This window comes from Teleopsis dalmanni, chromosome X, assembly GCF_002237135.1.
Source record: "Teleopsis dalmanni isolate 2A chromosome X, ASM223713v2, whole genome shotgun sequence".
NCBI lineage: Eukaryota > Metazoa > Arthropoda > Insecta > Diptera > Diopsidae > Teleopsis > Teleopsis dalmanni.
The window spans coordinates 47901759-47926657 of NC_051848.1; the positions used below are offsets into that span (position 1 = coordinate 47901759).

Genomic DNA, 24899 nt, shown 5'->3' on the forward strand with positions numbered 1-24899 from the left:
TTTATATAAGAAAAAAAAAAAAATTTTAAGATAAAAATTTATAATTTATCAATCATTTCTAAACAGATAACGAACTATTTTTGAAAATAACGTAACCTCTTTCGAGTTAATTTTTTTTTACCACTTTATTTATGGCTAATATTAAAAGTGGACCTCACTTCTCTCTTCTCTTCATATTAATGATATAATGGTATTCTCTTTTCAGCAACAGAATATCACCTTTAATATGCATGCTACTTAAATACGGGATACAAGACATATATATATATATTATTATAAAGAGTATTTCGCATCTATATTTACTTTAACCACAAAAAAAAAATTGTAAGGAAGAAATGTCAATTTACAATATTTACCGAGATATAATATCTCATGAAAGATATATCCAAATAACTTGTGTTTATCTCCTTTGAATTTATTAAATATATTTTATTTTATAGTTAAGTCGTTTTCGTGTTTTAATTAATTCAAAACTAATGCATGTTCAACGTCGACTTTCTTTTTTAAATATTAACTCAATTTGTGCGATAGATTGTTAATCTATCTTTCAAAACCTTAGCATAATTTTCTTGAATTTCAATTATTTTCTTTAAAACATTTTCATTAAGAAATTATCCTTTTATCACTGTAATTATCCTTAAAGGCACGCACTATCCTTTGTCCATAAAACTGCACATTTTTATTCATTTAAACGCAGCAGTAGATAGGTCAATAAACTATAACAGGCTAACGATAATTGATTCCCGCCTCCCCTCCCTATCCTTCCCACCTCCTCCCTCCCTACCCCTCCCTCCACCACCAACTACTTCCCATCAACATTCCAACCCATGTAATCATCTTGTATATCCTTACATGTTACCTGGTTGCAGGTCCCAGGAGGCTCTTAAACAACAAGAATTTTATATAAAGAATTTTTGACAAAATAAAAATATCTATAAGATAATAAGTATTTAGTATTTTGAGAAAACTCGGAATATATTCGGAATTTATTCCACAACATCAACTTTGAACGAACATAATTTTGGAATTAATTTAGTACGAAGACATATTAGTTTAAACATTGAAGACCAACTCAAGCTATGTTAATACAGTCACACTTCCATAACTCGAAATCCTATAACTCGAATTTTCTATAACTCGAACTAAACAGAGTGCAACAGGGTTTTAGAGAGCAATTTACATACAATTCTGTTTTCATAACGCGAACTTTATAACTCGAATTTCTCTATAACTCAAATAAAAATATTGTCACGTGCCAATAGGAACATGGGAAAGTGCATTCTATAAGTCGAATTTTTTTTTTACGTATAAATCCAATTTGGTGTAAGGGGAAGTCCCTTTATCTAAACTAAATATTTCAATATTTTTCAAAATACATACTTAGAATTGGCATTTCTTCCGCCGAATATGACCTCTAAATTACAACCGCTTCATCAAGGAATAATTTAAATTTAAAAGTGTAACTATATCGCAACAGAATCGTAAACGCAGTACTAAAGCGTATAGAAGCAAACAAAAAGCAGTATATCACTCTTATGGATTGCGTAAATCATGTAACAAAAGCTTGAAATATTGATGTAAATAGTCAAACGATAGCGCACTGCTCTAAAAAAGCTGGATTTAGTCAATTTTCTACATGGAACGAATAGGACGACATTCCTTTAGTTTGTCTGGAATAACATAGACGATGACCATGAATTAATATGAAAGTAAAGTAAATAAAATAACTTCCAATGCTACTCTTAACGATTATATTGAGCTGAATAATGAAATTTGTATATCAAGCTTTTCTACAGATGACGATATTATTGAGCATTATAGCTCTGAATGAGTGGATCCTATTCTAAGCGCAACAAAAAGTAATGATGAGGGTTCGGTGGATGTAAGTGTTCATCAGCCTTCCAAGAATGACGTAGAAGACTCATTCAAAATTCTGCATTTATATTTGCAAACAAATGATACTACAACTGATGATCACTATAAAGCTTTGAATAAATTGGAATTTCTTTTTATTGAAAATAAGAAAAAAATTAAAGTCCCAAACCCTAATTTCTGAATATTTTCCACTATAACTTCTTTGCTTTATTTGATTGCAAATAAATAAATATCTTAAAATATAATTCTAGTTTCTTTCAAAAATAAAAAAATTCTCTAACTCTAAGTCTCCAAAAGTCGATATTTTCTTTGCAAAATTGTACTACGAGTTATGGAAGTTTGACTGTATAAGGTTTTTAAAATATTTGACGGTTTATGAAGAAGATATTTTTTGGGAAAAGCTATTTTCAACACCTCGGCAAATATTGAAAACAAATCTCCTCCCTTCCCCGTTTTTATACAATCTTATACGTTTCTTGAAATAAGGAGTCTTCTTCCGATTAGAAAGCACGTCGGTACGAAATATTAGGTATATATATCTATATGTTAATATGTAATATAATTTATAATGTCAACTTAATTTTTATAAATTTAAAACATATACGGTTTTTGAAAACATATACAAAAAATCTGTTTTGTATTATTTTATAATTTTTAAAGTATACATTTTTAAACATGATATATGTATATATAAGTATTAAACATTTACTGCTCAGATTTAACTTAAGATAAGCAAAAAATACAAAATTAGCATTAAGTATATTAACAATGACTTAGCTTTGAAATTTTACAATAGCACCGTAACATAAATTTTCTTTTCTTTTATATATATACAATAGACATATGTATGTATAAAAATGCATTTCAAAGTTATTCGGTACTTTAAGCAAAAAGAGCAAATATAAAGAAATTGCAATAAAAGTCTTAAAATGCATTTCAATTATACAAAGCAAGTAAAATAAATTAACAATGCTTCCACTTACGAGTACTTCATTTTGAGTGCTTCATTTCATTTCTAAACATTTATGTATTTGAATATATTCTGAATAAATATATTTAATTAATTTTCAATTAATTTTTTTTTTGGTAAACTTTTAAATTATGCATTCTCATGTTTGCAATTGCTCGATTATTTATAAAAAAATATTAATGACAGGTTAAGTAACATTTTAAAAAAGATTTGCTTTAATTATTTTATATGTATATATGTATATAGTATAATTTATTTACATGTGCATGAAAAATCAACTGAAGTGTTTCGATTTTTTCTTTTTCAATATATATGTATATACTTTAGTTAAGTTAATTCCATTTTAATATTAAGTGCCTTAAAAATTAATACTTATTACATTCAATATTTTCACTTTTTAACAAATAGTACGTGTTCATGGAAATGGAAACATAAACTTATAAACTTATAAACTGAAATTGTGATTTGTCTCATATAAAAAAAATGTTTTGTACGATTTTTTACTAGTGCTTCAAAGTGTTCCAAAGTAACAAATTTCGAGAGGTTCAAGTTTACGCAATTCGAATATATATACTCGAATCGAGCATTTCAAGTATTTAAAACAGCACGAGCTGTTTGTTGGAGATATTCCAACTATCTCGAGCGATAAATCTATTATCTTATACGTATATGTAATACGCTTAATAGCACAGAAATTGCTTTACGCAATACGTCTGTTCCCGTACGCGCGTGTAGTAAAAGCTTCTTAGTGCTTGGTACTAAGAAGCTACGGTGCTAAAAAGTTTGTGAGAGGGAACCATCATTTCGAATTGCACAAAACTTTGTTCAATTTTACAAATTTCTGCAATTGAAATATAGTTCGAAAAACTGATGATCACTTACCCTATGTAGCATACAGAATATGCGAAATATAAATATTAAATTTTATAGTTATAAACAAGATTAAGACTATTAAAAAATTTAGAAAACATAAATATGATCTTCTGTTCATTCTTTATTTCACCAGGCTTTTACTAAGAAGTTACTAGAATAGTTCTTATATAGTGTTTTGCTTTATAGTACATTTCATATATTTTATAACAATAGGGAGCTTGAGCAAACTATTATGTTCAAAAATTTTCGACCAGTTATCTTCAGCACAAATACATTGATTTCAGAGGTAACAACGCTGTTTACGATGCGAGATCTAAGTAGATTATTCTATGTTAAATTGATTTTTAACGTCCGTTTTCACGACAGAAATTAAATTCTTATTATAAACTACTATTATTAATAGGGACATTTTTATCGAACAGTAATCAAATAACAACAAAAATTTTTTTTATTGTTTTTAATTAATTGAATTTTTAGTTAACCATACAGCTATTTCGAGTATTGCCAAATATCCATTATATTTAATTATTTGTAAATAATTTTTTGAGACTGTAAGTACCAGAAATTGAATTGTATCCTACCAAAATTGTAGCTCAAATATTTAATTTCTCTGTTTTTCTATATATAGAAAAAGCACTGGCCACACTTTTTAGTGAAAGTGTGACAATATTTTCTTTAGATTGCATTTATTTCTTTTACTCTTACAACATGCTTTAATTTTGCTAAAGAATTACATATTCTCTTTTCGTAAATTTTTATTTATTCTCTTTACGTAAATCACACGCCTACACTAAACGCTGTTATCTAATTGAGCAAATATTTAAAATGCTTAAAGATTCGAACATTAAAATACTCGAAGCTTCGAACATCAAAATGTATGAAGATTCGAACAGTTTAATAAATATTTGAAGCACTAATGTTATACTGGATTCACACTAGAGTTTTGTTTGTAATTAAAGCTGTCAACTGTTGTTGCTTTCAATGCAAAGTGAAAAATTTTGATAGCTAAAATTATAAACAAAACTCTTGTGTGAATCCTGCAGCAATCATATACACCAAGCCTGATAAAGTCAGACAATAATAATTTACAACAGATTAATTAGTTAATTAAGGCGTTTTATATCGAATTTTATGTATTTGAAATAAACAAAAAAAAATTTTAGAAGTGATTTATATTTAAAATAAAAAATATTTCTAACGAATAATTTACAATAATATTACTGCATTTTTTCTTTTAAAAATGCTGAAACATAAAATAACTTGCTACCCGAAAAGATTTGAATAAAAGTAATATTGAAAAATAAGAAACAGTAAGTAAACAAAAAGATTTGTACCAGTTATATCTGTTATAACTGTCATTCGTAAGTCTTGAGACAACAAATTTGTTTCAAATAATATACTGAGTTGGTTTTCTCTTTACATTAACATAAATATAAGGTTTAGAATAATATTTTTGTTGAATAACATACACTTATACTAACTTAAGTTTTAGATCATATACAAAATCAAATAGTTTTGAAAGCATTGGTTTTAAAAATATAAATATATACATATAGATATATATATTTATATATATAACATATATATAGAATAGAGTGTGCATAATAAAATAATATGGAAAAAATTTTGTGTACAAAAATTTGTAATTACAAATATAAATCTAAAAAAGCATCTTTCATAAGAAACTTTACAAAAAAAAATTAATATATGTACATAATTGTAAAAAATACTACACAAAATGGTTACACAATACTAAAAATATTAATTACAAAAATTTTTAATTAAATTAGTCGTAATATACTTGTATGTTCAAATCTTTTACATTAAATTAAGTAAAACTTTAAAATTAATTAAAAGTACTTTTTTACAAATTGAATAGTTTATGCTTAACTGGCACACATTTTTATTTATATTGTGTTGTGCGTTGATTGCTCTGCAATGCCAACTTCTGCAACGTCGTCATAGGCCTCTTTACTAGTATTAATATTTGTATCGTTCGTGTGATTTTGGACATTGGTGCTATCAGTTTCGGTGGTTACTTTTACAGAATCACTGGTTTCATGTTTTGTTTCCAATTTGGGACTATCGAATGGAAAATCCAATTCAATATTGCTACTGACATCAGCAATAATTGAAGGAGAAATGTTTGCAGCAGCATGAGTATCCGATGTGTCAACAGTGTTTTCATACCAATTTTGAATATTTTGTATTGTATCTTCATGTGAACTATGTTCTGGAGATACGTATTCCTTAACTGGTACCTTTATATCAGTGGATAAGTATGTTGCATCACGTGATTCAGTGGGCTGTGAAATGATATTTTTATTAACGTTATCCGCACTGCATGCACCGCTACTACTGATTTTATTTTCCTGATTTGATGGTGAAACCGATATGCTGTCATTGACGCAGGGATTATTTTGACGAAATACTTGTTTACTGAAATCCCGTAGTTGCTTTGAAGCAGCATCTAAAAATGACATTGATTGCTCAAGCGTTGCAGCAGTAGCAGATGACACAGCAGTGTTAGCAGATTCAGCTCCTTTAACATTTAAAATATCAGCACCTAATTTGGACCAGACTGGCGCAGATGACAGCTTATGACACGTTAGTACAAGTGAATTACCTTGTTGCTGATTTAATTGCACTTTGTTTTCATCTAAAAAATTATAACAAAAAATTAATTATTTGTTTTTATTTAAAAATTGTTATTTTACATATGTATGTAATAATAACAATTTAACTGATCAGTTCTATACATTATTTCTAAATATTTATTAATAGTGTATACAAAAATCGAATCCCTCCTACGGTAGACAAGCTGTCATCAATTTACGAAAAAATGGTTAAAATCAAGATCAAAAGTAATATGATTGTGTTACTTATCTTTCGACGAAATAAACGGATCAAATAATGTTCATTTAATTCCCACCTACTTGAAATACATTCCACCTTCCCACGTCCAAACCATTCTCACTTCTAAGTAACGCCCTTCTCTCTTACACAAGCAATACCTATCCACATCCTAACCCATGTATTTTTCATTTAATTCCTTTCATGTTATCTGCTTTATAGATCCTTGCGGGCCACACCAACAACAAAATTTTTAACTAATCTGAATTCCAGATAATTTTGATATCACGGAAAACTGTGGTGTCGATAAAATGGCTCGGCTCGGCGCGGCACTACTCTTTCGATGGACATAATACTGTCAGAAATAGAAATTCCTATATCCGTTTTTAAACGTCTTATAAAACAAAACAAGATAAAATCAAGGCAATTACAGCAAAAAATATAATATTAAAGAACGCATAATTACTCAAGTTTAACAGAAAGTATTATTAATCCGAATACATGCTTATTTATAGATGGTAGTTTGAAAGATATGCTCGAGACTAAATTGGGTACGTTTAATAGACACTTCTATAGAAATTGTCAGAGTAAGGGCGTATATGAAACGATAGCACATTTGTTACTGCCCGGCTTTCAACAACATGAATGTATGATCTATAAAACAGAAACTAAATAGAAAGCCGTGTTTAGTTAAAACTACTGAAGCTGTGCTTATATAACGGTGCTTATATCTCCTAGGAAAATTCTTCTACAAAATATGGGTATTTTTATTTTAAAGAAGAAGTGAGCCAAATCAGAGATGATGAGGTCAAAAGTTCATAAAATAATGATTCATGTGGTCTATATATTTTCTTCATTTCGCTATTCCGCTTTTCCAAACATATAATTTTATGATAAGATATATATACTGTTACAAACATATTTTGAAGCTTAGCCTCATGATCAGTTCAAAACAAAATCATATATTTCTCATGTAGTTTAGTTTACTATTTATTATTAATTGATATATTTAATTACCTTTGCTTATTACATCAGTCGGTTTGGTTGTTACAACCATTTTGGATTCTGGTGATAAGCTCCTTTGCAACATGGTCACTGGATTTTGAAACAAATTACGCAGTTTATCAACAGCAGTAGGAGTCACTCTACAAGATAACTTTCTCGCACATTGTTGTGTTGCTGGTTGCGAGTTACTAATATCACCAATTGTGCTGAACGTGCTGTCTTGTACTGTTGAATTGGAATCTCTTCGTTGAATTTCTTTATCTGTTGGAATCGCATCAACACCGCTGGAAAAAACTTTATAGACTGTATTTTTTGTCAGTGTAATATCATTCTCATTAAAAACAGCTATTGGACAACGGCTCAATGTGGCAATGTTTGCAATTGACTGCGTTTTATCTGTTTCCAACAAATCGTTATATTCATCCGTGTTGTCAGTTACACTGCTACTAGCCAATGCTGTAGTACAACTTGAGGTTGATGAATTAGAATTATTTGAACTCAGAGATGCCGGCGATGTCAATGACGATGATGAATTTGATGCCGGAGATGACAACAAAGATGAGCAAGCATCTAATGGCAATAGACTAGAGTCACTTTTTTCAATTACAGTTCTATTTGTATTGTTTGTATTATGTGTATCATTTAAATTATTTGCCTCTTTTTTGTTGTTCGCTGTATTGTTATTAATTGCGTTTGGTGCTTTAAAGGAATCTGTTACATTGGTATCATCAGTGACTTTGATTGAGCTCGTTGTTTGAGTTACTGCACCATCAGATTCTGGTTTTTGTATTTCTGCATTTGCTGTTGTTACATCGTTACCAAATGAATTACTTGTCGTTTTGTTTATTGGAGTGGGTGGAAGGACAATAGGAGGTGTTATTGGAGGCAGCGCGCGATTTATTACAGGCACCCGTGGATCTTCATATATTTTAGAAACATGAAACCTAGATCGTGGCGATATTGACAAACGTTTAATCGATTGTGTAGATGAAGTAATAGTTGATATTGATGGCAAAGAGTTCGACGTTGGCAATGATAAAGGAGTTAAAACTTTGTTTTGCTGATAATAATTTAAAGTGGATAGAGTCGGTATAGTAACACTACTGCTTGGGGTAGATGTTAAGTTTGATGGTTGTAACATTCCCACTTGTGTTGCAGGCGGTGATGGTGTATGTGATGGAGGTGGCGTCAATGCCATTGGAGAAGTTAATGGACTAACCTCCGTCACGCGAAAAACCTGAAACCGACTGCGATTTGGTGACGATGAAGGCGATATCGTTGGTGGGCTAGGCACTGGTGAACGCAAACGGGTACCCGCTTTTCTTTTTATATCCAACTTGTTATGAGGAACTGAACTAGAATTACTAACTGAATTAGTGGAGTCAATCAAAGGACGACTGTGGCATGTTAACGATATTTTTCGTGATCCCAAATAATAGCCTCCTCGGCGCTTGTTGAGTCCAATTCCGTTTATGTGTGCCGCTTTTTCTGCTTGCAGTTGTGTTTGAGTTTTTTCGTTTCGTGAGCACATAGATCGTACATTTTCTAGAACACGCACATAATCTAAATGTTCGTCGCTACCAATCTGAAATTTATAGGAAGAGTTACAATTAAAGTTGTATGTAAAAGTTAATTACAGTCAAGCAAAAGTAAGCTTAGAACAAGAGTAAATGTTTTATACAGACAGCAGATGTAAATATTTGAATATCTTAGCATTTTAAAATGTAAAGCCTTATTGGAATTTTTTATATGAAAAAGTATGAAGCAAAATTTTCATTAAAGCATTGATTTTTCAATTAATCATTAACAGTAATAGCTCAATATTACTTACACACTCCTGCGAGGATGTAGGCGTAGCAGACTTTATACTCACAAAAGGCACTATTTGTAATTTCTCAAACTTCATATGATATATCATGCAATAATAACAACAACATTAAGTATAAAACATTAGTAATATATACACATTAGATACGACGATAAGCATGGAAAGTTAAAAACATATGACATATAATGTAAAAGAATTATGAATTTAAAACTAAAGCTTTAACTTTCAATTTTTATTTATTTATATACTTATTTATATATTTATACTATATAAAAAATAATATACCTAATAATATAATATATATAATATAATTATATAATATAATTTCATCAAAAATAAAAACAAAATTTATCTGAGCATAGAATCTGATAATATAATACTTCAATAATAATAAACCTCTCTATTGAAAACAATAGTTTATATTAAGAATTTAGTTTCTTTCGTAAAAACGGACGTTAGGAATCAATCTAATCTTTTAATTAAATCTTACTTAGATATTTATTCATCTGTAGGTGTTATTATTTTGATCACTATATTGTTAAAAAATATATTAATTCTCTCACATCCGTAAAAGACATAAAGATTTTTATTTTGTTAATACAATTAAATTATGAGAATAGCATTTATGAAATTATTTTAGCAGCCATTCTCTGGGATGTTGTCTTTCTTTACATAGGTTTTCTTTTCTTTTTTAAAAACCTATTGTAATGCTTTATCTAACTAAACGTAATAACATATGCTTTTATGTCATGAAAAAATAACGAAGACTACCTAAAGTGCTATATCAAAAATGAGTACTGACATCTGAACACAAAACGAGTCACGAGTCATTATTTCTTATATCTGTGATACTTAAAATATTTATATTTTTCGTTCAACTTTGAAAAAGTTGCTTTAAATATATTGCAGAAGCTTTAATAGAATTAGATTAGAAGCTTTAATCTGAATTATTTATGGCAGTAGATGCAGCCTAAAAGCTTCTCATGGATGTCATTCACATCGACTCGACAGTATGTTAAGTCCTTCACAAAGTAGGTAGGGCGTGCAGCGGCCATCGTTAATATATATTTCAAGACAAACGTAAGAATCAATATCTTTAAAATACTGCTAAATTACAATCCGCTGTAAGTTCTGTAGTAGCATGACCCACTAAGTGGCGTATAAAGCCTAACAACACCAAATCAGTGCATGTGGTTTTCGGACTAAAAAATATATCTTTTACTCCAGTATATATAAATTCCACGAAAATATCCAAATGGTAATGAAGCAAAATACCTTGGTTATTACACTGGATGCAAAGCTGCGTTGGAAAGCGCACGTTAAGAAAAAAATAGAATAACACAACTTAAAATTAAACAAGATAATTTATCTTATTGGCGGCCGTAAATCCAAACTGTCAATTCACAGTAAATTATAACTATATAAATAAACCCTAAAACCAATATAGACGTATGATATACAACTGTGGAAATGTCCCAGCAAAAATTTGCATTGCCACAATTCAACTTTTCCAAAATAAAGTATAGCGATGTGTAGTAAATACACCATTGTATGTTCGAAATTGTGACCTTCATCGTTACCTGGGTATGTTGCTGGTTCTAGACATGGCATAACAGTACACGCCAAAGTTCACAAAAAGCGAGTCAGAAAGGAGTCAGAATAAGTATATTTTAAACACACCCAATGTTTCGAGTATGATTCGAATGTTGAGTACTAATCGCAGTTCTCTGATCCCAACCAAAAGTCAAGATTACTCTAAAAATTTTTCTAAACTCTTTTAATTGTATTTCGTATATTAACAACTTGTAAATTAAATAAAATTCATATTTTGTCATTTATAAATATTCGTTGGTACAGAAATTATTCTGTAAATAAAGCCCAAATTATTGTGGCAACACAACAAATTTGATAATCATATAATTTCTTTTTTTTAATTCTTTTACTGTTTTTTCAATCTATACAAAAAATATACAGTTCCTGAATATGCTCATTGAAAATGGTCAAAACATTCCACTTGCTAATTAATTTAAATAAAATTTATGACTAAATACGTTAGGTTAGGTTATACCGGCGCTCCTAGGGGATCCACTTATGGCTATAAGTCCATTGTGCTACCATATTATTAAAAACCCAAGAATTAAAACCATCTAGAACCTTGGGCAAAGCTTATGATGCTCTTTAAAGGGAGATCCTAAAGTTCGCCAAGATCTTAAAAAAAGAAAGCCCCTAAAATGTTAAGGCAGCGCCGTATGTGTGCCGGACAGAAGCAAAACAGGTGGAAGGCGCTTTCATCATCCTCACCACAACTGCGGTAGATATGCTTGAAAAGGAGATTTAGTCTAGCATGGTTACCTAGAATAAAATGAATTGTAAGTAAACCTACTACAAGACTGATGTCTCAATAGGGCATCTCTATGAGAGAGTTTGTGTTTAGGTGTTCCGAGTGGTTTCCTGAAGCACCCCGTCTTGCCAGCTCGTCAGCTTTGCAATTGTCGAAAATATCCCTATGACCGGGAACCCAGATTAGAGAAATATTGAACTGCGTCGACATCTCATTTACATACATGTAGCAGTAAACGACTGTCCTAGATGTAAATTGGACTGAACTCAAGGACTTTAAAGCAGCTTGACTATCCGATAGTATATGTATATTCCTTTCAAGTATATCTTTCAAACTATCTACTTCTATCTACTTCTACTTATCTACTTACTTCTAGACATAGCTAAAGCTTACTTTATAGCAGTCACTTCTGCCTGAAAAATACTACTGACTAAATAGAATCAACGTGTTTTGTTTTAAATAAAACTAAAATTAACCTAATAGCCTATCAAAAAAACTTTTATAGCAAACAACTTCTTACATTACGTAAAATATCAGTGTTGCTGAATAATATAATATCGATATTATACGTATGATATTATTCAACGTATAAAGAATATTAAATGTAGAACAATTAATAATTATCTTCTGCACATTATGCCTATGTAGTGTTCCAGTTTTATTGAAACTGTCTAGTAATCATATTGCTGTAACCTGTTTACTGAGACCTATTTTATTGAGTCTGTTAAAGTGGGACTTAATGTTTAAGATTCAAACGTTACTGCATATTGATTAATTGGAGATAAACCAAGAATCGTTAAAAAAAATGTGTAAGATTTCTATTTTAAAATTTTTAGACCTTCGATGAAACAGAGTCCAAAGTGACTTTAAAATAATTTTATTGAGTCTAAGTTTCTTTTGCAAAATGAACAGAGGTTTGTGTGGAAGAAGCCAATATATTTTTTTCATTTTGATATTTAACAGATTAAAAAATCTTCTATTTTAGGTTCAGTAAAACGTCCAGAGACCCCTACATTTAAATTTATAATCTCTATATAATCTTTATAAGCAATTACTAATGCCTAGAGCTAATTATCCAGAACTAATTATCCAACCTCTAGTTTAATTCTGCACAGAATATAGTACATCACAGATTTTTATAAAAACAATACATATTGCTTTAACAAGAATAATAATTAAACATTATATCCAATATTATTTTTCTACAAATAATTAATAGATTTAAGTACGTGACATTTAATGAATAAAAATGCAAGTACTAATAAAAATATGGCTATTAATAAAAATATGAATATTAATAAAAATATAACTATTAATAAAAATACAACTGTTAATTAGGGACTTATAAAGGTATTATAGTCATCTAATGAAGCTTACTATTTAAATCTACCAATCACAATTTTATACATCAACAATTATTATAAACAAAAACATTATTTAGCAATATTATAAGTCATGTTATTAACTTTCAAAAAGTCATCAAAATTTCATGTTACTTAACTTTATATCAACTTTAAAAAAATAAAAGCACTCATAACTTAATTAAGAAATCAATAAATTAATATATGCATTTTAGATTCTTTATTAACTTACCGATAAGCGTTTCGGCTCATCATCAATATCAATCTGTGTAACTGTTGTATTTGACTTAAGTACTTCAGCCAGGGTCTCCAAACTTTCAGCTTCGAGTTTATTATCACGAATGTCTATGCGTTGCAGCGTATTATTGCCGCCAAAGGTAAGTATTGAGGCCAATGTTTCAATACCTTTAGCACTTAAATGAGCACTTTGTAGTCCCAGTGTCGTTATTGTTGTATTTTTGGTTAAACTATCCTTAATGAGTGTTACGAATTCATTTGATAAACAATTTTTACCAATGTTTAACAATTCTAATGATTCAGTTTTAGACATCAATTCGGATATATAACGTCCAGACTCTTTTGTAAGATTATTATTCCAAACGGCGAGGGCTTTAAGGCCATTAGGTGCTCTATTTGAAACGTCGATCGTAGTATCTGTTTGACGTTGTTGCCGTGTAAGGGTATCGTTTTTGGTTAGTTTCTCATTTATATGTATTGATGTAGAAAAATTAAGGTCACTACTGATACTACTATCTAAAGAATTATCACTGCAGAGACTATCACTGCTTTGAGATCGATTGCGAGTTGACTGTGTTATAAAAGCAGAAGATGATTCTGTGCGGCGCATGCCTAAACTTACGCCACCTGGTGAGGTAGAAGGTGGTGGCGGCGTTGGTCTAGGGCTATTAGCACACTCCTTGTGTTTAATAATTATGCTGTCTTCAGCAATAGTTACTTTCGGTTGTATTAATGTAGCAGTTTCAAGATTATCTACATGAAAACAGCTTTCGGCTTTACCGAAATCATCTACTGTTACGGTTGTATTAACCCTATCATTATTTTCAGTATTTAATGTTTCTATCTGTGGGATTGCCTGTTTAGTAGTTGGAGTTTGAATAAAATTTGTATAAAAACAATCATCGGAAACTTCAGCACTTTTTTCTTTTTCTGGTGTTTTTACATGTGAGTATAATTGTGTTAGCGGTGGGGTGGGTGGAGTTAGAGCTGAACTAGACGGAACTGCTGCTGCTGCTGCTGCTGCTGCTTCAATTAAACACTCAGTAGATTCAGTGGCAATAGTTGCAGTTTCAATGGCAAGTTCTTTAACTATATCATCTAGCCTTGTACTTTCCAGTGAAACTGAAAGCCTACTAAATTCTTCAGGTAAGTTTCGACTAATATCACATTCGGAGGCACTTTCAAATGCTGAATCTGTGCTGTGCGTGTCATCATAATCTTCTGATAACTTTGTGTTTTTATTTACATCAAGTACTTTGGCTGAATGGTGCAGTAGGAGGGAATGGGAACTATCACTTTCACGGTCACTTACTGCATTGGAAATTAGACAATCACTTTCATCTGCAGTTACTTCAAATATTCCTGAACTTTGTAATGTACTATCATCACTAGTGGCGTGCCTCAACGGATTTAAATTAAGATGCGAGTTATCATTATGATGTATCGAATAGTTATCACTGCTATTATTATCACTAACATCATTGTTGTTATTGACATTATTGTTATTATTGTTATGATTGCCTAATGACGTTATAGTAGTTGATGTTACGCTATTACTATTATTAGAATTACTATTGCTTTCAGAATTTATAGCCTCTTCAAAGTTTTTATATTCTGTAATAGAAAAACACGTTTCAGTAAATTTACAATAAGTATAATTGAAATAATATAATAACAATTAAAAAAATTACCACTTATCACATTTTCTTTTTCCATCTGCAGTTGGTCTTGTGTAACATGCTTATCAACAGATGTGCTAATTATTACATCTATAGCAGAAACACATGTGGGAGTGGAGGCCACTATGCATTCTGCTTTTGAATTTGTGCTAGTATTGGTAGTAGCAGTTAAGGCGCCATCAAATATATCATCACTTATAATACTCGCATCCTCTGAATAGCATGGCGCTACTGTGTCGGTAGATAAATTTGAAGCACCTTCTTCACTACTGCTATCACTGTTCATTGACAGTAATTTATCTAACATTGACTGTCCTACAGCTTGTACAGAATTTTTAATTGTGCTGGATTTAACTGTATCTTCAGTGTCTTCATCTAGATCGTTCTCTTCTATGCCTGTTGGAGTCACACTTAAAGTGTTTGCTATTCCTGTCGAAGCAGCTGTTAAAGTCGTCAGATCTGATTCTTGTGTCTCTATCGTTTTTGCCAACTTTTTAACGGTTTGATTTTCCACTTTTGGAGCATTGCACTGTATTTCATTGGTATTAATTGTTATTGGTTCAAAAGCATTATCATCTAAGTCTTCATTATTAGTATTTGTACGATCGTTATTGATTGTATTAGCTTTGGTTGCAGGAAGTAAGTCATCAACACTTCTTGTTTTACCTAAAGAATTGATACTTAAGTCTGCTGTTTCTATCGCTGGCGAAATATTTATAGGTGATAAGCTCTCATCATCATCTATTGCAGCAGTACGATGTAACACTGAACGTCGCTCTAATTCACTTGACTGAAGAATCAACGCATTCACCACACATTGAATTCCTTCATCTCTTATATTATTATTACTGATATCTACAAATTCTAAATAATGGTTTAATTTCAGTAAATCTGCTATTGTCTCTGCATCTTTAGAGTCCAGGTCATTATAAGCAATCCACAGCTCTTTGAGAATCCGATTGCAGCGCAATTTAAAACCTATCAAATAAAACTATAAAACTTGATTTCTGATATATTTCATTTAAAACGTACAAAGCCCAGTTAACGGTGCACCCTTAAGTCCACAATGTTCTAGTTTCAGAGTATGAAGATTAGAAGTTTTCAATGCATGTCCTAAATTTTCGGCACTCGATTTTGAAATGGGGTTTCCTTGTGCATTAAGCGATTGTAATTCCTGACTACGACTCACCATATATGTACAGGACACCCAACCGCGATGTGTCATGCCTTTTGCATTTAAAGATATATCCAATTCATTTGTAGCCTCATAATACTCAATCATATCAAACAACGCACTCAAAGCACTTTCACTTAAGTCACATGATGAAAAATTTATAGATTTATACTGTACCTAAAATAAAATACATTAAAATTTTAGAATAGCTATATCATTTAGTAGAAACTTGCACCGAAAAATACAATCGGTTATTTTGCAATTCACTTGCTGTGTTTTTAAACTGGCCACACTGTTTAAATAACCTGCTATTTGGTCATATGCTTTTACAGATAGGGGAACTTCTTCGCTAATCTTTAATGTTTCAAGACATCTGCCATCTCAGGTTCTTCATTAAATTGCAAAAACTGTTTTTGACAGCAAATAGATCGGTTTACTAATCTTATTGAAGAGGTTCAATGTTTAGTTTTTACAAGATTCAACCACAACCCTGCGTATTACTTGCAATACAACTGCATTGCATTGGACTGCGTTTCATCTTGCACTCAATATTACTTATAGCAATAAATAGGATCAATTCCAATTAATGGTTCAGTATTGTTACAGCATATCTAACTATATTTCACCCTGAAAAAAAAATTAAACTTCGTAACGATGGCATATGTTATTATCTATATACATATATAGATAATAACCACATAAAATTAATTAAAAATAAAAACCAACCAACAGTTTTTTATTTCGTTCACATAAGGCTTTAACAACATAAATAATAGTTCTATCCTATACATAATAATAAACTAAAAGAATCTTCCAATAATTTAGTAAGCATTATATATTAGATGTCGTTTTCTGTATCGACTTACTCTATAAAACTGAATTTTGTTTCGTTAGAACATTACGACGAAAAATTATTTTTGCTAATTTTTGGAAAGGCTTGGAAGATAATTCATAAATTCAGAAAGGTATTATTATGTGAAAAGAAAGTCTTCATATTACAACTATTTTATTACCCATTAATCAGTATACAACACTTAACTTACCCTTTTGAAGACTTCTTCCAGCGCTTCGCAATCGCTTGGTGATAATTGAATTGACTTTAAAGATAGCTGGCCTTGCCTTAGTTGCTTATTGGTCTCCACACCTTTCAAATGTTCCAATATTACAGGAAGTGGTTTGGTGTTGTGTTTATAACAAGATAGTACATACAATTCAGTTATCTCGGAGATGCTCTTTACCATGCACGCTAAAAATAAAATCAAAATGTAGAATTAGTGGTTGATCATATATATATCTTTATAATTAAATGAAAATAATAAATATAAAAATAAAAAAAACTACTTAATACATATTAGAGAAAACGAAAAAATAATTATTACATATCATAAGATACTTTTTGGTATCAACTTTCAACTATCAACTTTCAATACATCATCCAACAGTACCGCTAATCAATAACTTGTTGAGTTATTAGATTTTAAGATAGTACCATTTTCGAATTTATATATTGAAACAATTAAAAATTTTGTAAAATTATGATATAGTGTTACTGTCTGCACTTCTGAACTGTTAGCATTCAATTTGAAAAACTTTTTATACTGCCAAATAGTACTATGTCGAACCCTATAAAATACTGTTTCGGTGAATGGGAGTTAAAAGTACCGCCACAAGCAAAAATAAGACCTAACATTGTACTAAACTATATACATATAGACAAAATATGTTTTTATACTTTGTTAATAGTGATCTAAATACTTTATATAAAACAATCTGTTGACCAATTCTGATCGATCCGTAGAGATACTAATCGAAAATCCTTAAACTCGACTAATAAGGGTACTCATCACTTAAAATGTGGGTTGCATTCTTAAATCTTCAACACTGAAGTAATCGGTTAGATCAGTGTTTCTCAATGTGGAGCAATTTGATTTTTAAGGGCGAGAACACAATGTTTGAAAATTCGCTATGTTCGTGCAAGCGTTAAAACTCCTTTGATCTTTCGAGTTTAATCTTTTCTTGTTTTGATGTAAGATCTTGTGCCTTTTGGAACTTGTAAGACTTTGCCTTGAGCTCATTTTGGAATATGCGTCAGATACTTCGCTAGGGAATTTTCAGTTCCTTGACCATTTGATTACCACTACGACGTGGATTTCGTACAAGTCGAGCCTTCACTTTCCGAACCATTTTAGGTGATGTTGCTGTTTTTGTTTCGTTCGCCACCATAGCATTTGTCGACGCTACCTGTACTATTATAACGATTTATGGTACGACATACAAAATGACTCGATTTTATTCACTTTGAGATGTTTGAACTCATGAACAATAATAGCTGGTTGAGATTTTTCAGTCAATTATAACCCAATCACACTACTACGTTAGAATTTCATTTTGATCGAATCACATTTCTTCTATAGAACTTAAACGCAAATGCTTATGGTAGCTTGTAAGCAATATAAACAGCTGTCATATGAACAGCTGTCGTATGAATTTCACGTAGTTGGCAATATCAGTTTGAGAGATATACCAGTACGTAGTTGGTAACACTTTAGTCGCCTAACGCTGTATATCAAACGATATTTCACTTGCTGTTAAGGGAAAGGAAGTGAAATATCTTCCTTGTATACAAAATATTTATTTATTAGTTCATGTTACTTTGCTTCAAAAAAAGAAAGAAGTGGCAATAACAACAACAATGCTATTAAAAAATTCAGAGGCAAAAATTCTATTACTTTATATCGAAATAATGCCCTACGCAGATAACAACCGCAAATAAAAACTGCAATGGCATCCACACGTTTACAGAGCTCAGTTGACACAACTTTTGTGGCTGCCACAAAATTATTGTATGTGCCTTACATGCTGAATGTGGGATTAGCCATAAAAAATACAAAACAATTACATTCGGCACTGCGTAGCAGTTTTTTAAATAAAAAAAATTAATCGATTTTGTTGTGCTTAGGGCAGTTAAAAATCGATCCAACTGCTTTTTCTTAGTCCATTTTTTTCTATATAATAGATAGATTAATTGGTTTTAGTTGATGTTGCATGGCATAAGTAGTAAGTGAATTGGCGTAAATTTGTTTATTTGTATTAAGTTAAATAATTATAGTATATTTTTCTATATATTTAATAGCAAATGATAATAATTTTGTACGCATTTATATACACATTTTCAATTTTGTTATAAAATAATTTTTTTTTTATATATATTTTTATATTTCTTAAATTTTAAACATTTTTAAATAAACAATAGTTTGAGAACTACACTTTATTTTAAATATACGTATATTTATGGTTTGAACATTTTGGAAATGAGTTTTTACCAAAAACTTCACACTAAGTTGTGCACCCATTAATTGACCCATTAAATTTTTATTGTTTAATGGGTAAAATTAAAAAAATTGCGTATAAAAAGGAAACGCACTAAAATGACCCAAAATCACCCCTAAAGACTTTAGTTGGGAGTTATAGAACGAAAAAAAAATAAATTTATATAAATTCGCTTATGGACTAAATTATAATAAACCCTTTATTGGGATTGTCTAGTGCTTGGATAGTCAGCGCTATTGAAAATTCATACAAGAATATTTCTTCGAAATACTATCTACCACCAGGAGCGTAACCAAGAGGGGAAGTGAAATTGGCAGTGCATCCCTTTCCGAAGCCTGGCGGGCTATTGAAAATTCATACAAGAATATTTCTTCGAAATACTATCTACCACCAGGAGCGTAACCAAGAGGGGAAGTGAAATTGGCAGTGCATCCCTTTCCGAAGCCTGGCGGGAAAATGGTGATTCATTATAAAATGATACAAATAGGAGAATTAATCATCGGTTTCACAGTCTGTTTAAACTGTGATTGTTAAGTATGCATATGTTTTAAAATAAGAAAAATATTTATAAATACCAAAAGACCCTATATATTATATTATATTATAACGCTTTATATTACTGGAAATATTAATTTTAAAAAATTTAAACAATTAGGTGGGGTTCCGCCCCCTTTAAGCTTTGCTCGCCAACCCCTATTTTATTCATACGTACTCTTTCATATTCAAAAATTTATATGTGCTTTTAAAATAGTCTAGAAGAAACATATACTTATGTTCTAGTCTTGAAGTTCTTAAAAAAATTTGACGCCTCTTCTAGAGAATGTTGAAAGCACAAACATATTGTTAAATATAAACGGGTACGTAGGAATATAACGTTTAGCCTTCTTCATGCAATCCCAATATTCAACGTTGGCGTTTAATTTTATTTTTTTAATACAAATCACGTTTTTGTTTACGTTTTTATTAAATTTGTTCCTCTGATAAATATTCTACACGTTTTCGTTTTCTTTTGTTTTCAATTATATCCAAACTTAAATTTTCGATACGTTTAGAAACATTAATAATTCGACCCATTATTTCTATCATTTCTTCTTCTAATAATAAAAATAACACTACACTGCAGAACAAGCATTGTGACGTCATAAAACATTGTGACGAAAAAATAACACTGCATTGCCATCATGATGACGTCATAAGTGTACAACGACACAAATTACTTTTTTATAAGAGAGAGAATGAGAGAGAGAGGGGGAGAGAGAGAGGGAGAGAGAGTGGGAGAAAAAGGGATAAATAACAATACACTGTAGTAAGAGCATGATAACGTCATTCACCGGCATATATTACTTTTTTTATAATATGTCAAAAGATATCCATATCAAATATTTATACCAGAAGAGTGTTAAGGTTCTACTTTTAAATCAGCTGCTATATAAGCAATTTCTCCTTGTATGTCGCATAGATGCGTACTCGTATGATGAATTCAAAATATTAAGTCTTATTCCAAAAACCATGCTTGTACTCTCGTAGCAATATTCAATGAGCAAATGACAACCGAAGAGAAAAGCACAATAGCATCCACAGTTCTACTTTTGCAGCTGCTTCTGTGGCTGCCTCGAAATCGTTATTTGTTTTACATGTAAACCATACTTAGTACAGCATGTGGTTATCATCTACCAGAACAACAAAAAAACTAATCAAAGCCATAAGGACAAGGCAAGAACTTGAGTCCAATTGACGTTTGGAGAGAGGTCGCTAAATTTCTCTGCCTTGATCCTGAGATTGACTTCAATTTAAATCCCACCCATTCCCTGTTGTTGTTGTTGTTTCTGTTGTAAACTGCTAGGCCCAGCTTATAAAGTCCTTTTTGGAGGTGTCTAATGGCACTTGGTCGTCGCTGGCGACGAGTGGCTCCGAGACGTAGACCCGGCCATTCTTGAAACTCATTCATGTAACCATTCTCACTTCGACATAATACCCTCCCCTCTCACAACCAATACCTATACACACCCTAATCCAAGTATTAGTCCAGCAATTCCTTTTATGTTATCTGCTTTATAGATCCTTGCGTACTACAACAACAAGACAAGGCAAGCCAAGAATATACATACATATTTTATTTCATGTTAAAATTTAATTTTCAAGTAATTATTGATCTACTTTAATTTAAAAGTTAAAATAATATAAGAATTAAAATAAAATAAAACATTACGTAAACACAATAAAAATAGTATATACATATTCTATATATGTATATGTATACATATACATACATATATGTACTTTATAATTACACTTCATTTATTTCGTTTATTAAATCTTGGTTACGTTACTCTATCACGCTTATCATCAAGTGTGTATTTGCACATATTTTTATCTTTTTTAATTTTTTCGATTTATTTTTATTACGATGGCAAGTCAATAAGTTATTAGTAGAATATAGAACACTATAATTATTAACTTTTGTGATACACAGTTGTACAAATTTCTTAAACCGTTCGAATAACATATTTTCCTTTTCCTTAAAATAAGCCACTGTGTCATCGATTTCCTGCTCTTAGATCGCAAACTTTCTTCTTCTTCTAATTTTGCAATTTTGAAAATTGTCGCATAGGGCTAGATCTCTCCAATATGCAGCATGCTTAGGCAATTTGATGTGTAATTCATTTATATATTATGTATATATTAATTATATTACACTGCCTTCATTCTAAAAAATTGAGATTAACGCTTTCTCGACCAACTTCATCATCTGACACTTCCTCACAGTTGGTTCACTTGGTGAAGGAAAGGAAAGTTTTGCTTTCGTTTTCTTTTGAAATGTTTAGTATCGAACAGTTATTAGCAGATGCAGAAATTTATAAATATTATTTTGAAATTACTTTGCCATACGACATCATACCTATTAATTCAAGAAGCTCTAACTTGTCAATCAGTTAAAACAATACCATAAAGTTTGGGCTTCTCGAACGAGGAGTGACACAAGTGCGTTGCCACGTAGAAATTCAATAACCCAATTATAATAAGTTGGAAAGACTAATACTAGATTCACACAAGAGTTTTGTTTCTAATTGTAGCTGTCAAAACTCTCGTATGAATCCAGTATAAGACAGATTTGCTATGAATCATAATAAGAAAGAACAGGGTATTAGCTCCCATTTGAGCAGAGCACCGCGACCATGATTGATCTTTTGTGCTACAACAGACCCTAACTGAACAAAAGACATTCCGCCTTTCGAATGAAGGCCAGAATGTCGGTTGTTGAGGACCTCCTAATGTCTGAAGGTGCTAGTAGTTCCCGACCCAGTGATCTCCTCCTGGCCTAGATCAAAGCTGGGCAGTCACATAGAATGTGGCTGGTTGTCTCATCTGCCTCCCAGCAGAGTCTACAATCTATCTCTTCGGATAGGCCCATTTTGTTGAGGTGGTAACGTAGCCCATGGTGACCCGTTAGATATCCCACTAGCAACCTCAACTCTGTTCTGCTAAAGGAGGATATCTTATGAATCATATCCAATTAAGTTTCGTCTTCTTTCAGTATTTAAACACCTTTCTTACGATAGTATTTAATCACCTTTAATCACTTTACGATAGTAGTTTCGTTTTTTTTCGTTCAAAATTTGACAGTAAACAGCTGATTAATGCTGCATGTCAAAAACATTAATAGAACATCCTACTGCAAGTTACTCTGGCGTCTTTTATTGACTTGCCCTCATATAAGTACATTTTCTCTTTGCTCATCTATAAGAATTTTATTATTATAACAAAGTGCTTGAAAAATTGACTCCTAATTACCCAACTATGTGTATGTTTGGGATAATAAATCTGTGCTATTTTGCACAGAGTATAAGAAATTTTCAGTTTCTTACACTTTCTGGTGCACAAAAATCTATTTGAATTAAAAATTTTAGAAATATAACTCTTTTAATATTACAATGGGAAAAATTAGATTTTTTATTTAAAGTTACTTACTATGTTCCCAAGGTTTCGCCGGCTCCAAATAACCGGTTACCAATTCATTATCACTTTTTGGGAATGAAACTCGGCGAGGCATATTAGGTGATGAAGAGGCACTTAGGATTCCAGATTTTAAGATATTTGCTATATTACTTAAAGATCCAACTGCGAAAGCACTCGCAGTTCCTGCTGTAGGCGAAATAGAACTGGATACATCATAATTATTATTTGTTGTATTAAATTGTTGTGTTAGTTCGGCCTGTTGTTGTTGTTGCTGTTGACTGCGTCTTAATATTACACCAAATGTTGGCTCGCTAGAAGTATGGGCTAAATGGGGACTTTTGGAAACTGTTTCCGCTGGATTTGTTAATGTGTCTATTGGTTTTTCAGAATTTTTAATTTTTTCTTCTTCAACAACTATTATAGTTTTACTGGTGGGATTATTATCAATAATATTAACATTATCTGAATTTACATTATTAATATTATTTGAAACGGTACTAGTATCTGTTACTGATGTTGTTATTATTGTCGTTGGAATTGGTATTGGTGTTGGTGTTGGTGTTGGTGTTGCTGTTGGTGTTGGTGTTATTATTGATGTTGTTAGTTTTGGTGATCGTTCAGTTTCTATATCAGCAACATTTCCTAGAGTTGGTAACATTTTATCAGTAGCTACTGAAAAAGTTACCAACGTTGCACCGCCGCCAAGTGGTTCATCAGTTTCTGTACTAACATTGGTTTCTTTAGTTTTCAGCTCAATTTCTGAATCATTATGTTTAGATATATTTATTGTTTTATCAACAAAACTATACACATTCTGATTATCAATATCCGAAATATTTGTTGTCAATATTGTTGATGTCGTTGATATTGTTGTTGTTGTTGTTGCTGCTGTTGTTGCTGCTGTTGTTGCTGCTGTAGTTGTTGTTGTTGTTGATATTATTGAAATACTTGTTGTTGGAGCTGTTGTAAGTGAATTTGTTGCACTTTCCTCAATAGCACTTGTTAAATCAGAATTATTTTTAAATTGTTCAGTACTGTTCATATTCATCTTATATTATAATATTAAAATTGTTTTGTTTTGTACTTAAAATATATAATAAAAAAATTTTTTAATTAATATAGTTTTTGAAAATAAAGTAAACACTGTGAGAACACAACAAATATTTACACAGCCGAAATAAATGCATGAATAAAGCAATGAATAGATATGCATATGTAAAAGATATATAGAAAAAAATAAATGATATGTAAGCTATATGATATTAACAACATCCCTAGGGCATCAGTAGGTAATTAAAAAAAATTAAATAGATCGTATATAAAATAAGTAACGAAATTGGAATTTCATAAATATTAAACACACGTTGAACCCTAGAGCGAAAGCTGCATCTTAACAGTCCCGGATAATAATCAAAT

General features: G+C 30.9%; 1 protein-coding gene across 1 annotated transcript; it reads right to left on the bottom strand.

Moving 5' to 3' along the window:
* Window positions 1-5488: 5488 nt before the first annotated feature.
* LOC119687585 (mucin-5AC) lies at window positions 5489-24563 on the bottom strand. Its single transcript, XM_038101955.1, has 7 exons — window positions 23496-24563; window positions 17240-17442; window positions 16055-16373; window positions 15035-16000; window positions 13339-14957; window positions 7589-9161; window positions 5489-6377 (listed from the first exon to the last, which is right to left on the bottom strand). Exons 1-7 carry the CDS (start codon window positions 24529-24531, stop codon window positions 5626-5628), a joined length of 6468 nt encoding a protein of 2155 aa, XP_037957883.1. The 5' UTR covers window positions 24532-24563; the 3' UTR covers window positions 5489-5625.
* Between the last annotated feature and the right edge of the window lie 336 nt (window positions 24564-24899).

Excerpts from the sequence above, each read along its gene's own strand:
- LOC119687585 (XM_038101955.1), bottom strand. The coding sequence starts at position 24,531 with ATGAATATGAACAGTACTGAACAATTTAAAAATAATTCTGATTTAACA. Across the intron at positions 17,443-23,495 it reads GGCGAAACCTTGGGAACATA|CGTGCATGGTAAAGAGCATC; the intron begins GTAAGTAACTTT and ends TTTTATTTTTAG. Across the intron at positions 16,001-16,054 it reads TGCACCGTTAACTGGGCTTT|GTTTTAAATTGCGCTGCAAT; the intron begins GTACGTTTTAAA and ends TTTATTTGATAG.